The sequence below is a fragment of the Acanthaster planci genome, linkage group LG21, assembly GCF_054643075.1.
Source record: "Acanthaster planci isolate LZ-2023a linkage group LG21, COTS_SCS, whole genome shotgun sequence".
Taxonomy (NCBI): domain Eukaryota; kingdom Metazoa; phylum Echinodermata; class Asteroidea; order Valvatida; family Acanthasteridae; genus Acanthaster; species Acanthaster planci.
The window spans coordinates 6,343,457-6,358,155 of NC_141797.1; the positions used below are offsets into that span (position 1 = coordinate 6,343,457).

The 14,699-nt window shown below is 45.5% G+C and overlaps 1 protein-coding gene across 1 annotated transcript in view; it reads right to left on the bottom strand.

The window, feature by feature from the left end:
- LOC110987473 (condensin-2 complex subunit D3-L-like) overlaps positions 1–14,699 on the bottom strand; it is a 36,555-nt gene that overhangs the window by 15,463 nt on the left and 6,393 nt on the right. The window contains exons 7-21 of the mRNA XM_022250220.2: positions 13,075–13,174; positions 12,832–12,950; positions 11,769–11,967; positions 11,042–11,310; positions 10,457–10,586; positions 9,849–10,002; positions 8,670–8,755; positions 7,399–7,562; positions 6,771–6,840; positions 5,775–5,893; positions 5,280–5,382; positions 3,685–3,951; positions 2,402–2,663; positions 1,010–1,256; positions 111–219 (exon numbers count right to left, since the gene is read on the bottom strand). Of these exons, the coding sequence (XP_022105912.2) occupies positions 111–219; positions 1,010–1,256; positions 2,402–2,663; positions 3,685–3,951; positions 5,280–5,382; positions 5,775–5,893; positions 6,771–6,840; positions 7,399–7,562; positions 8,670–8,755; positions 9,849–10,002; positions 10,457–10,586; positions 11,042–11,310; positions 11,769–11,967; positions 12,832–12,950; positions 13,075–13,174 (2,398 nt within the window). The remainder of the gene's footprint in view (positions 1–110; positions 220–1,009; positions 1,257–2,401; positions 2,664–3,684; positions 3,952–5,279; positions 5,383–5,774; positions 5,894–6,770; positions 6,841–7,398; positions 7,563–8,669; positions 8,756–9,848; positions 10,003–10,456; positions 10,587–11,041; positions 11,311–11,768; positions 11,968–12,831; positions 12,951–13,074; positions 13,175–14,699) is intronic.

The window sequence follows — 14,699 nt, forward strand, 5'->3', positions numbered from 1 at the left end:
AAACCCCGGACCTAGCTCTACGCAATACATTCGGATGTAGCCTTTGAGAGACTACATACATCATTCCGAGCATGCAAAGATTTCAATGAGGGGACAGGTTTTCAACTTACCAGGAGCAGGTGGGTCAGGAGAGTAAGGCTTTGCTTGCGGACCAGTTTGGATTCGTCTCGGAAGCACATGGACAGGTTGGAAATGTACCGGTCCACCAGGTTGGGATATCTGAACGGGGAGGAAATGAGACTTTGTTATGACTGGCCAGGGAAAGAATTATCTGGGAAAGAAGCCCCCCCCCAAATAAATATACATTATGTGATGCGTTGAGACTGACCTACAGAGGCAGATTAACTGCAGATCCGGTCATCAAATCGGTCGCAAAATTTGTTGTCATGGTAACTCGGTGTTTAAGTCGAGTACTTCACAATGCACATTAGTGAAGAGGCATGGACATGACTGTAACACTGTCGTGAAAATACTTGCTTAAGAACTTGGTGTGACAAAAAATACTTGTGAGGTGACCAAGTGACTGAAGAATTGATAGTTGCATTAGAGTAATTCCAGAAATTAGGGGTCCAAAGTGGGACATTTTTGTGTCCCTGTTACATCTGACCTTCATTAACTGACATGGAAATATCACCGGAATTGATTTCAAGCTATTACTATTTGTTAGGCAGGTAATTTGCATTAATTCGTTACTCTTAGAAATTACAAAATGTGTTCTGAACTTACAAAATCATACATGTATGTCAGATGTGACAGGGACACAAAAAGAAATGGACCCCTATTTTCTGGAGTTACCCATTAAAGGAAAGTACGTGTACTTTAATAGTAAATAGTAACTTATCCTAGTCAAGTAGTTTTGAAGCTGTGAAAATCCTTGTGAAAAGAACAGCTTGCAAAGGTTCTGGAGTGAGTACGGAACTACCATTGTTGATAAGAATGTCAAGCCGAATTGTTCACATGGGGAATGACGCTTGTGGAGCAGCGCCAAAGTGCCAAAGCAGTATCTTACCTGATGCACAGGTCGCACATAATGACGGCCACGTTGTTGCGGACTGCTGGATTGGTCGAGGTCTCCAGCTCCCGCGACAGAGCCGCCACGCACTGCTTGGCCAGGCTCTCGTGCAACAGGCACAGCTTGCCCAGGGTGACGAAGACGTGGGCCCGGACCGTATCGGAGAGCGACCCCGCCTGGCCAAACTGGGAGAGGGGCGGCTGGCTCTGGGAGGACGAGCTCTGGCTACTTGGGATGGAGTCACCTGATGGGGCAGAATTTTGGTTGGCGGCCAGGGGAAAGGGAGGTGGGATAATGAATTAACCACTTGACGCCGGATGACGTGTAAACATACATAATTTTCCTTGTTTGTTCCACGGAGGACATGTACACTCGTTTAAGAATTTTTCCGTTTCTGCAGTTGACGTATTAATGTGTCGGGCGTGCTTGGCAGGGTCAAAACACCATTTCTAAGTTGAAGAATTTACGGGTACAAAACCTGCCCCCAGCAGCTTTTTCGGGTAAGAAAATCTGACGTTAAAAGACAGATGAAAACAGATGTGGATGCTTCTATACGCAAAGGTCAACTTTTCCGGCAGCAAACTTTTTAAAATGAAACGCTATGCACGGTTTGCCTGTGTGTCACAAATCGAAGTTAAATGAATTTTTCTGAATGTTAACGACCCAAACATTTGATAACTTCGGGGTGAAACTAGAGGGGAAAATTAAACATCTGCAAACAAGTCGCAGGAGGTTTCAAGGGCCCCAAAGAAGCGTAGGGTCCGTGGTGTCCATTTGTGTCTGCCTGAAGGTACCCCTTGAAATACCCCTTCAAACACCCATGTCATGTGCTCTCAATCAACTTCTGTGGGAAAAATCCTGACATCAGGAAATATCCTGACAAATCTCAATCCCCGTACCTCAGACTATCTGCAAGCTAATATCCCTTAAATAACCAGTGCCTACTGTTGCACATAGCATGTCCAAAATAATGGCCGGCTAAGTAAAAATGTTGTCAACAACCAGAATAAGGAGCCATTACTGCGGTGGCGCAACGCTCGTGGACAGGTGGTAGGCGAGCGTTATATGCCTCTTTGACCAAATAGGGTGTCTTGATTTGCTAAATGTACACGTCAAGCTGAAGAATGTGCGTACGAGTGCGGTGCCAACACAGTTACGGTATCAAATACAGCGGGCACGAGGGAACGTCGACCATTGTATGCCAGTTTTAACTAAAGGCTGTGCCTATGCAACTTTTGATGACGGGCGAAGCAGGCAACTGCGGCTAATGCCTGAAAAAAATATTTGGCGAGCTCCGGAGGAGGTCGGAGGTCAGAGGCACTTTCAAATACTGGAATACTAAATCATTCAGAAAATGGACAGCACAATGGTGGCCCCCCCCCAACTTGCCTTCGGTTCGGGTGGGCCCGGCCAGCAGCGACTGGACCAGCATGAAGACCCGACGGGACGTCTTGGCCGGGCAGAGGCGGGCCACCTCCCCCAGGGTGCCCAGGTGGCGCACCAGCGTCTCCTCGCACACCCGGACCTGGGTGGGGCTGTCCTCCAGGATGACCTTGGACAGGTAGGCGTGGCACGCCTGCAGGACGTCCTCCGCGATGGTTTCCATGAGGGCGCTGGTCTTGTCTACGGTGCCGTCGACCGCGAGGCACAGCTAGACAACATTGAAAAACATATTAAAATTAACAATACTAAAGCTGTGACACTTAGAATAATGAAATAATCAATCTTCATTACATCTATTACACGGTTGATCAAATATTCAGTTGGACCAAATTCTCAAAAAAGCAGAAACAAAATAATTTGTTCATGTTTTTACAAAGATATGTGATCTACAAGACAAAACATTCGACTACACCATGATCAGATGAGTAAAATGACTGCGGTGGCACCATATATGAATCACTTTCCCGAGTACGTGTGGTTGGTTAAACCAAACATACTCAAGAAAGACATTCATACATGGTGCAACCGCACTCATTTTACTCATCTAATTTCTTTCACCATGAAACCCTTCAAGTCATACACCATGATCAATCCAATATCCAAACATTTGAAAATTCAGCATAGCCCTAAACGATTCTGTGTATTGGTATTAAAGAGAAACTTGTCAAACAATTGTGCACTGTGCATGCACAGGGAAATATACTTGTGAGTATTCTCTCCTTTGTTTGTAATCTACTGTGGTATAAAATACATGCAGGTCTTGATAACACAAGGAAATGCTTCAGAACACAACACCACTTTAGTTTCAAAAGTATACAAGTGGCAGATACAAGACGAATTTGATCTCTGGACACTGACATTCAGTAACAGATGATTTTGAATTTTAATGACAAATTTTCTCGATGTGGCAGTTAAGTGTGGTGATCAAACTTTGATACCTCAGTGTTGTTGAAATCACAAAATTGGCCTTTCAGACAGCAAGCGAAATTCGTCTTGGAGCAATTTGAACATTTGAAGGGTGAAATGGAATGAAAACATTTTTATCATCTGCACGTGCGCCACAGATTTATGCAATGCGCACGAGGGAAATGTATGGTGTTGTTACGTGCGTTGGGCATGCGCACGGGTCTGGTTGAAACTTCCAAACAGCCTGTGTCTCCTTTGCCAGCGAGGGCGCACTTCAACTTAAAGTGGGATGGACAGGAAAGCCCCCATGAAATTCATCTCACTTTGTTGAGGGCAGTCACCAGCGATCCGCTCAGCTCCGGTGAGGCATCAAAGGCCAGCAGCCTCCCCTTGATATCGCCGATCATCGCCTGCCGTGCCTCCTCACTGAAGCGACCGGCCAGACTGCCCACGACTGACAGCACGCGCTGCAGAGTGACCAGCTGGACTGGGGAGTCGGCCCGCTTGTAGCGATCCCAGGCATGTTGGATGATGCCGGAGTCAAAGGTAGGTGAGCAGGGCGCAACCTCGGCCAACAGGAGCCACGCCGCCTTTGGGAAATGAGGTCCAAAGTTGGGAAGTCATTCAGAAGCACGACAAATCACTGCATTCATTCCTAAATAATACTTTAAACATGATACCGACAAAGAGAATGTGATTGAAAGATTTCTCATTCGGCAAAAGGAGTGATTGGACATTGACTATGTATGAACTTGACCACACCCATGTACTTTTTTCCTCTGAAAAACAGGTTCAGAGGTTTGGAGGTGTTGTTATCACAAGAAAGAGAAACAGTCAAGGAAACCATCAACAAATATCTAGTTAAAAAAGTGTTCACAGTGAAAGACATGCAAATATTTTGGTTGAGATTTCTAAACAAGAATAAACACAAGAACGTCCAAACTAGATATGCAACGCCAAACTGTGTGCAGGCGTGGCCTAAATGCCACTCAGTGTGAGACATCAGGATGACATCATAATGGACTTCAGTTTTGGAGCAACATGAATGAGATAATGGGCAAGGTTTTATGTCTGTTATCACTGTTTGCACTTCAGCTAGGAGAACTTTTGCACAGATCATGGTTGGACTGACCAAATTGTCCAACCTACACCCTCCCTCTATCTCTCATAGACAGATCCAACGAGACGCCATTCAGAGGGGCTATTACACTCACGCAGTTGTCTCGACCCGAGCGCGCTAGCACTTCGGCAAATTGACCACTACCTATTGGTCAAGGAAGAATTTCAAGCGTGCACACCGCCTGGGTGCCAACAGAATGGGCCCCGTAGAAACAGCTTCTAATTTTTCACGGGCATTTTTCATGCAGATGCCCAGAGCTGAAAAAATCCTGCGATTTTACCTTACAAATCATGTCCTATTCTTCACTGTTGCATAAATCCCAAAGCAGAATGATCGCGCGAGCGCGGCGCACATGCTTATACATGTACATGTACATGGCGCACAGACGAACAGCACAAAGACAGCAGCAACGGACAATAGACGGCCTCGTGGATGGACACCACGCGCGTCCTGTGGCTTGCATGCATTTGCATGGCATTTCCGACATCCCCAAAGACTGATGTTGCTGCGCAAAATTAACTTGTGAAAAACCTCAATTTTCACGCCAAACAATAGGTAAAAACCTAAAATGACTACAAACTTACTTTTTTGGGTAAATCATATTTTATTGAGAAAAATCGCAGTCTCATATTGTCACTGAAAAATCGTACAAAATACGATAAAGTCATACTGGTTGGCAGCTCTGGATGCCTTTAAACAGTCAAATGACAACCACCACGATTAAGTAACTGTTACATATGGAACACGGCGTGCGCAAAATTGTGGACTTGGCCTCCTGGACCAGCCCTTCTTTATTACCTGGTCATTCTCATGGTTAATGTGGGACGTCAGCGCTCGGACCAAACTGCTGGACAGCAGTTTCTGCTTAGCCCACAGCTGACAAGCCCTCGGCAGGTAGCGTCTGTGAAATAGAGGAGAGATGGGAAGAAAGCCGACAACGAAGTTAACATGGCTCTGTATCAAAGACTTTCGAAAAAAAAAAAAAATTATAAAACTAACATGGCCATTGACTGGAGTAATTCCCAAGATGGCACTCGGCAACTCAACCATGAATCCCCTTTGACAAATTTAACTATAACTTTGGATTCTGGTTTAATTGTGAAAAAAACATCAGCAGACCATGTAACTTTCTGTGTGTTCAAAACCCTGGTCATGTTTTGGACTAACAAAATGTTGACAGATTTCAATATGACAAGAACTAACATGCAAACGTTGCTTGGGAAGTTGTAAATAGGATTTTCACTCCCCGGGGGGGGTGTGACATTGCCTTTGTCCAATTAAAACTTATCTCACCTCAGATCTCCGGAGTCATTCGCAGAGAGAAGACCGAGCAGGTTCCATGACAGTCGGGATTCCTCACTGTCGCTGTGGCTACGAGCCGCGATGCCATCCAGCAAAACCTCTTTCAGAAGCTGCCGCAAACGTACAGGGCACAAACACTTGTTACACCAGTGCAAGAATTCATGCAACTCCTGGAGCTACACCGAGTCCCAAACCAACCACGCCAGAACATATAGCACATGAACCCATGAGAAGTGGCTGCAGTCACAAGCCAGTGGCTTCCTAAAGAGCATGTATTATTTCCAGCCTCAACCAATTAAAGTCACGAGCAGCCTTAGAACATGTCCAATCTTTTACGTTCCAAGAGGATGTTTCCCAATTGAAACTGTGAAGTGATCAACCTATTCTTACAAACTGTATCACAAACTCTGTCTGAATGAATCCCTGCCATCTGATTGGTGAATTGAAAAAAAATATTAACATTTATGGTGGGCTCACACCACAAAAGCAACGCAACTAGTTTCACATGAATAAGCGCTGTAATGCAGAGAGCTTGTGATAAATACAAAACGTCAGTTTTTCCTTTTAAACTGACGACGCTCTCTGACCGGTGCAACTGATAAGAGAAATTTGTAAGATACCCAGGAAAACATGCACCTGCTTTGATAAGCATGAAAGCGATGACTCTGTGCTGCGAGGACAACAATGATTTGTACAAAAGAGAATATCCAGGCACTGTATAAAACAAATACATTGTAAATGCTTCAGATTTGTTTATCGGTCATAAATCATGCGAAAGAACATTCTTTCCATCACCTAATGAAAGTTTTCTTCATTCCACTCTACTCATGAAGTCTGATAACCTGTTTAATGGTTTGATCTTCTTCCCTGCTTCTCATGATGACCAGAGAATAGAGAATTGAAGTATTTGTGTAGCTGTGCGGTGTAATACAGCCTGCCTTACAGCACTGTCTCACTGTTAATTCTGTACGTCATTGGCAGCGTTACCTGCAGACATTTTTCTTGGGCTGACACTTCTCGATCCATCACTCCGGGCAGGACGCTCTGGAGCCAGACTCTGGAGAATGCCAAAAAAAATGCCACGCGGCGAAACGTCGGAGGTCAGGTTGTGCAGGAAGTACCGAAGAGTGACGTCATTTTGAATCAGGAAGTGTAGGGTAAATGGATGGAGTACACGCGCACGTGTTGGTTCACGCGCTGGTTCTCGTGCTAATGCCTTCAACACACGTAATCATACAGGATTACCTTTTGTATTTTTATGGCTCAGTTTTGGACAGTTTTATCACCTAAGCACCTTCCTGTTAAGGTTCGTCGTTGCTCAACTTATCGAGATTTATACAAGTACGCGAAAAGTTTAGGTTAAGTGTGGGTGATGAAAAACTTGTTTAGCTGGGAAAGAACTTGAAGAAAAAACAAAACCTTGTCAATCTGGCAGGCTAAGCCAGCTAAGCCAAATATAAAGACCATTCAATAACTACTCTAAGATTTCACAGGAACACCAAAGATGTTTAAAATAATTAAAAACTCGGCACCGCTACGCCGCAAATTCGCAGCATGAAGCTAATGCTCAACGTGAGGTTACGCCGGGTTTCATGAGATCAGCCGGAGGTCTTACTTCTGCAGGGGCACACTCGTCTTCTTCTCCATCAGCAGCATGGTGAGCGAAACGATGGCCTGCTTGCGGACGGAGAGTGCCGGGTCCAGGCAGGCATTGTGCAGGATCCGCAGCTCGTTGGCGGTGACGGTGCTGCCGGGGAGACGGAGAATGTTCTCCAGGGCCTGACAGAGAGGAGAAAAGTGGGCGTTATTGGCCAGTCACTCAATATCAAGAGTTCAATTAAGGCCTGCACTGACAGTGCACACTATGCATCGCCGCCATGTGCACGGCAGTCAGAAACAGCGTGAGCTTGTTTGGTCGTTTTAGTGCCCTCTAGTGGTGGAGTGCGGAAAGTTGTTTTTTCCATGCTACACACAGTATTTGTTCTTTCTTATGTTTTTCCCTTGAAATGTCACGATTGATGTGTCCTCAGTAAAAATGATCCAAAAGGTATAAACGGCCACTCTAGATTACAAATAGTTAGCTGTTGTTCTGACTTTGAACCAATCGGACCTGTCCAGAATAAATCAGTGATAAAGTTCGTAAAGCCATGTGGTCGTTTCTCTTGTGCTTTTGTCTTCTGACGGAGGAACCCCCCTCAATACATTTAAATCATACAAAATGTCATCAAATCATTACAAATTTTCTGATTTTTGTATTGGAGATTTTAAAACCGAAATAGATGAAAAAAAATAATAAATAAATTTCTGTTTCCATCCTAGAGCTCATAGGGGAATCTCATTCCAAATGACCTCTGACGTGATATTACTTTCGGCATGCCCTGCTGGAACACCAAAGGGGCACACCGTGTTCCAGGTGGAGGAACGTCGATGTGAGTGCCACACTGTGACATTGCCTGTTAAGCAAAAATTGCCAGGGATGTGAGTGGCCATTCAATAATAAAATTAAAGCTAAAAACAGCTAGCAAAAAGCCGAAGTGTAAAAAGTTCCCATACTTTTGTGCAGACAAGGTGTACAAACAAGCTGAAAATCAGGGTCAACATCTAAACAAAAATGCTGACATCAGCTGAAAAGCTAAATTCTCACACCACTGAATTGCTCAGCGACGAATCAACAGCTACCAGTGACTAGGTAACCCGTCCCGTTACTCGTGATGTTCGGTGCACGGTTTTTCTTATCAATACAGGCCAGCGGCTGGGCAATGGTTGCTGATGAACTCGGCCTGAGCAACCATTTCCCTACGGAAAGGTCAGGTTTCTGCAAACCCATCCAGGATAGGTCACGCCGTAGGATTTTCCAGATGTCCCCATTGTGAGGCCATCTCTTACCTGGAGAGCAGCTTTCCGGACGCCCACTTTTTCATCACAGGCTCGTTTCTGAAGCATGGCGATAATATTCTGACCCACATTCTCAGCTGTGCAAAGAAGTATACAAAAAGCTCATGAACAAAACCAAAAATGTTCCTCTACTTTCCTGGGGTGAATGCACACATAGAGATGATTCAAACTTCATTTTGAACTTCATTTGCGGCGATTAAACATGTTCTGGGGGCAATTTTTACAGGACTTCAAGCTCACACGTACCAAAAGATCCAATGTCTCTGCTAGCTGGCGCTTGCTTGTAATTGGCAATTTCATTGGTACCTGAAAATCACCTCTTTACTGGGAAAACTACAAACTTAACAAGGGACAACTTGAGGTTTTACCACGAATGTTAACTTCTTACTGCCGGGGAACCCCGTTTTGAGCACCATGGGTTTATACGCAGAGCCGGGGTGCCGGCTGGTCCGTGTAACAAAAGATCATACTCGGAACAAAAGACCTGCTGCTGGGAATTGCCATCATTTTTCGGCTTACATTTTTCGAAAGTAATCAATGACTGTTTTTAAACAGTATACCACTGTTTTGGGCATAGTGCGCCCGCGGACTAGCACCGCAGACAAAAGTGCTCCAGGGCCCCATTGATGAGCAACACAGCCCCACTGCATGCTAATCCAGCTGCGTTTGAAAAGATGCCACTCACATTCCCTGGGGACAAAGGAAATTATGCAACACCTCACAATTCTGGGCTCTCTTTACAGGGCGGCAGCCCTGGCTGAAATATTCAGGAGTCAATGAAGGTTATCTGTCAGCTTAGAGTAACCACCAAAGAGTGGGTGTAAACGTCCATTAATTGAATGAAATGATGAATTTTTGAAGAATTTTGAAAACTGAAAATCTTGAAAATTGCCCGTTGTGTGCACTGCACTTTTAAAAGCAACCGGCAGCCTGTGCTTCAACTTCGAGTTACCTTGATGTTTAATTTGCATTTGTCCCTCATGCATGTTCCACAAACCTTCTACAACAGATATTGTGCATGATCTGGAGCATTCCAATCCTTTGCCAAACAAGAGCGCCGGACAACCCAGCTGACACAAATACCGGACATACATGTAATGTGCTATCTACGAATTCAACCTCAAATACCATGAGAAATGACAGCCTGGCACAGACATGTAATTTACTCACAAGGACTTCCACTAGAAATCTCCAATAGCAGTGCTGGAGACCCGCCCATGAGGTTGCCGGGCGTGGCCCCATCCTGGGCCTGTTTCTCACCCTCATTCGTCTGGTCAGAATCGCGACGGTTGCCCCGGGGACCAGACCCCAGAGTTCCAGTACCCTTTCAAATGAGAACGGAATTTTCTTTGGTGGAGAATCTACACTGAAGTTGTTTGCATGAGATGGCTGACAATTAGAGTGCTCCATAGCACATCTTTAAAGTGTAGCTGCAATAAATTTTTCTTCAACACAATTTTTCTACATTTTTGTACTTTTCTTCAATGCACGAAAACTCTTATGCGCTCCTATTTGGTTATAAAATACACTGAAAAGTGCACACTTTTAAACAATCAAAATAGTCTAAATATATGCCCAGAAAACTGAGGGCGCTGTTGCTGTGAAGTCATCTAGGGAAGACATGGTTCAGTGCATAGGTATTTCTGTTAAAACTGTGAACCCAGAATTTACTGACTGACAACATTTCTGAGAGAGGGATTGATAGTTTAAAGAGAAAATGAATGTTTCTGAAATTCAGCAGAATATTTCTCAAAGGTTCTCATGTTCCAATATCCTACCGACTGCAGAAGCGCAGCTGGGGTGGTGGGGCCTGCAGAGGTGTAGAAAAGCTCAGTCAGGGCCTGCTGAATAGTTGGGTTCGTTGAGGTGGTGAACTCGGCAAAGCATGTCAGTGCCTTGGCACGCACCCTGCAATCGACATGCAGTAATAGAATTTAGACTGAGACCGTATCCAAATTACTTGACTGTGGCCTAAAATTACAGACTAGTCAATGGTAGTGGCCGAAGCCCGTTCCCATAGAGACCACGTGTAATTTCAAGACATAGCCAAGTAACCCGGATGCCTAACCTCTCTGCAATGTGGCGGGGATGAAAGTGCGAGAATGGTCAACCATATTAAAGCGCTTACAACGTTTCGTCTGGGATTCATGTATCTGCTTGTCTTTTTACACCCAGCATTCAAAATGGCAAACCCACATAAACTGCTGACACTGTTTTTCCCAGTTTGTATTATTCCCAGCACTGTATTATATTGTGTTTGTTCCTTAATTGCTGGGGGAGCTGGGTTGCTACAGAAGGTACAAATGAAATTTCAAGTAGTAAAGATACAACGCAACTGGGTTAAAATTGGAAACCCAACTCACGTAGGAGCCCTGTCTGAGCAGCGTGAAAGCAGCAGCTGTGTCAAGAAGGTGGGCGATAAGTACTGCTGGCTGCTATTGCCTGAAGGTACAGCGGGTGAAACTGCAGGCGCACCTTCAGGTGCAGGTGTAGATTCAGGTGCGGGCACACCTGTAGGTGTTGTTGCGCCTGCAGGTGTCATTGCACCTGCAGGTGCCTCGTGGGCCTTAGCATTCGTCAGCTGCTCTAGCAGCACAGAAACCACCTCCAGGGCAAAGACACGATGACCGATCTACATTGAAGGGGAGATGTCAAAGTCTTCAAACATGTGTAGGTGGTGCAGGCAAACATGAAGTTATGTTGAGGAATTACAGGTTTGATGTCAAAGTATCCGACAGACGTAAATACTGCTGTCAAAAGCACTGAGTGAACAAGTTTGATAAAGGGTACCAGAGCTTTCAAATTTGATGGATAAATACCACCTCTGGTAGGTACTGACAACACGTACCTATGAGTGGCGGCTGAAGTTTCTACCCACAGGGGGCCAACGATCAGAGGGCAGCCATAGATGGCTTTCATATGAGGCAATCACAGGTGGCTTTCATAGGAGCAGCCACAGGTGACCTCCACAGGTTGCAGCCATAGGTGGCCTTTACAGGTGGCTTTCATAGGTGGCAGCCATAGGCAAATGTCATTTCCAACTGCAGCCATTACATTCAGACACAGCCCGAGTCGGGATCTAAAACCTACCTTCACATTCCTGGAGTATTTGTACAGCCATTCAATAAACCTTGCCCTGTGCTCCACGGGCATGAACATCAAGGCTACGACCACGGTGTGAGCCGTCTTTGCCCGGTACTCGGCCTTGTCGGGCACCTTGACACAAAGGTGCTGGAGAAGCAGACGGAGGCTGGGAACTGCTCGCTCTTCCAGGTCGAGGGCCATACGGCTGGATAAACAAATACACCAAAACAGATACCACCCTGTTATACCCCTTCACAGCGGGATTATTTTGACCGTGACTGCTGGGCTTTGGTATGCCCTGAATGGAGGGCTTTGTCCAGCAGCAGGCCCCATTGAACCAGCAGCTGCATGGTGAATAGACTGTATGTGTGGTATGCACTAATCCTCACACAAAGGTGCGGTAGTAGCAGTCCTCCGTAGCGAAGGGGTTAAACAGGTATTTTTCATGTGCTCGCTATCATTAAACAGCTGTTACAGCTTATTAACCCGAACACTCCTCAGTCCTCCAACAGGTGAAGGATTGAGGAGGGTTAGGGTTAATGGAGAGTGATTTTCTGCAGGGACAAAGGTACGGTAGTAGCCAAAGGCTGGGCTTTCAAATGGAAAATTGGGGGAGAGACGATGCAATACAATGGAGGGTTTGTGGTACATATGCAGCAAGGTATGAGACGGAGAGAACCCCCCCTGCTTTGTGTTGGTCATTGTCTCGCAGGAATCTGGGGAATTCCTTTCAGACATCTTGGGGGGATGTGTTAAGTAACAATAGTCTGGAATGTGTATAGGGATTGGACATGTTGGGGGGGTACCCCTCGGTCTCATTTCATATTGTGGTGTGCAGTGAGGGATGGCAGATAGCAAGATATGGGACGGAGGGGTAATCCCCTTACATATCCATTTCCTATACACACTGTGGGCTATTGTTTCCTAACACATCCGTCCCCCATGTCTGTAAAGAATTCCTGAGATTCCGATCATCCAATGACCAACACAAAGGTGGAGGGGAAGGGTGCTCTCAGTCCCATATCTTGCCTCACACGTTATGTTGGGACATGTTGCGGTTTGTGCTTACCGAATGAATGCAATAGCATTATCCTTGATAACCTGCGTTGTCCTGGGGATGGTTGCCATGGCTACTGACTCATTCTCACCAATCAGCATCAAGAAGTTGGGCATGAGGTGTTTCAATACCTTTCAAAATTTAGAAGATAAAGATTTGATCTCAGGAGATATTCCCATCACCTGGGAGCTTCCGTTTTTAAGAACATATGATGTTACTAAAAGAAAAGTATTACATAATCAGGTGTTGTCTTACCAATGTGAACATGTCGGTCACACTGCCATGGGAGGTTGAGCAGAGAGCACCTAGACCAAGATATGCAACGAGGGTCACAGATGTGACTGAGCTTGGGGATCTGTGAACGGTGGAAAAGTCAAAGAGCGATTCCCTTAAGATCTGTGTGCAGGCATGGCATATATGAAGTGAGGACCTCTGCACAAAAGAAGTCCCCATAATGTAGGGTACATGTATGTGTTTCCACACAATGTTTTCCCCTCTCTGAAAAACGGTTTCAGAGACATTTTGGGGTCAAGGTTATCTGTTGGGAAATGAAGAGGAACAGTCCAGGAAATCATCATCAAAAATCAAGCTTGAAGGAGTTATAATAGTTGGAAAAAAAGGAGCATTTTCCTCAAGTTTCCTTAGCCACAGGAGAATAAAGAAATGTCCACATTTGTTCATAAAAACAGGTATGGGTGTACCTTTTGACACGTGTTTGTGTGGCCAGACAAACTTGCGTGCTTCTCACAAGATCAACCAATCGACACAAACGACTGATTTTCCAAATTCTAGCCTGCGCAATGTGTGAAGGGTAGATCTCGTCAACAAACAATGAACTCGTCAGAAGGGCATCATTATTAACAATTTGATGCGTTGTGTATCCAATGTATGGTTTTCTCCGAGGATCGTTCAAGTTCACAGAATCACACATGCATTGAGTACATCCCACAGGTCAAGTACACATTTTTGGCTTGCCTGGCCCAGAGAAGTGGACATTTTGAGTGATTGCTACGTGCAATTTCCACAAAAATGGTGTCAAAGCGACCACAAAGCATTCCAGAAGACACAGTGCAAATAAAAATGTATTGTGATGACAGTGGAGAAAATATCGAAAGGGGACGGCTTCCATCACCGCCTCCTTTAGGGTTTAACCACTTCGGACCGGGCCATTTTTCAACGTTGAGGATGCTGGGCCGGCATGACTATCATTTTTTCCGTTTTCAAAATCCTTCAACAATTCATCATTCCATTTAACGGTCGTTTATAGCCGCACAGAGTAATCTTCAGGCACTACTCTAAGTTGACAGGTGACCTTCATTGACTCCCGAATATTTCAGCCAGGCCTGCAGCCTTGTAAACAGAGCCCAGATTGTGCGGTGTTATACAACTGTCTTTTGTTCACGAACCTGGCTCAGTGCACTGCTGACCTCTTTTCAATAGGGGCCAGATTAGCATGCAGCGGTGCTGTGTGGCTCATCGCTGCGGTGGTGGAGAGCTTTTGTCCCCGGTGGTAATCCGCTTGCTCTAGATACCCCAAACCCTGGTATACGGTTTCAAAATAACGCTGGATTATCACCACTTTTGAGAGCGAAAAATGCCGGTCATGCCCAGCAGCCTGGTCTTTTGTTCGGAGTACGGTCTTTTGTTACAGGGCCATGTTTCCTTTGTCCGAGTTCGGAGACCCCGGCCACACATATAAACCATACGGCTCCGATTTCGGAGTCCCCGGCTGGTAGTGGTTAACCGTGTCCTAATTACGTGGCTGTGTCTCCAAGTAACACAAGTCTGTGGAAGCCGCTGCCTGGTGACTACAGCTACTTCCCACTGACCTCTGTGCTTTCACTGGCCACAGCCATGTGACTGGCATCTTGGGCTCTCCT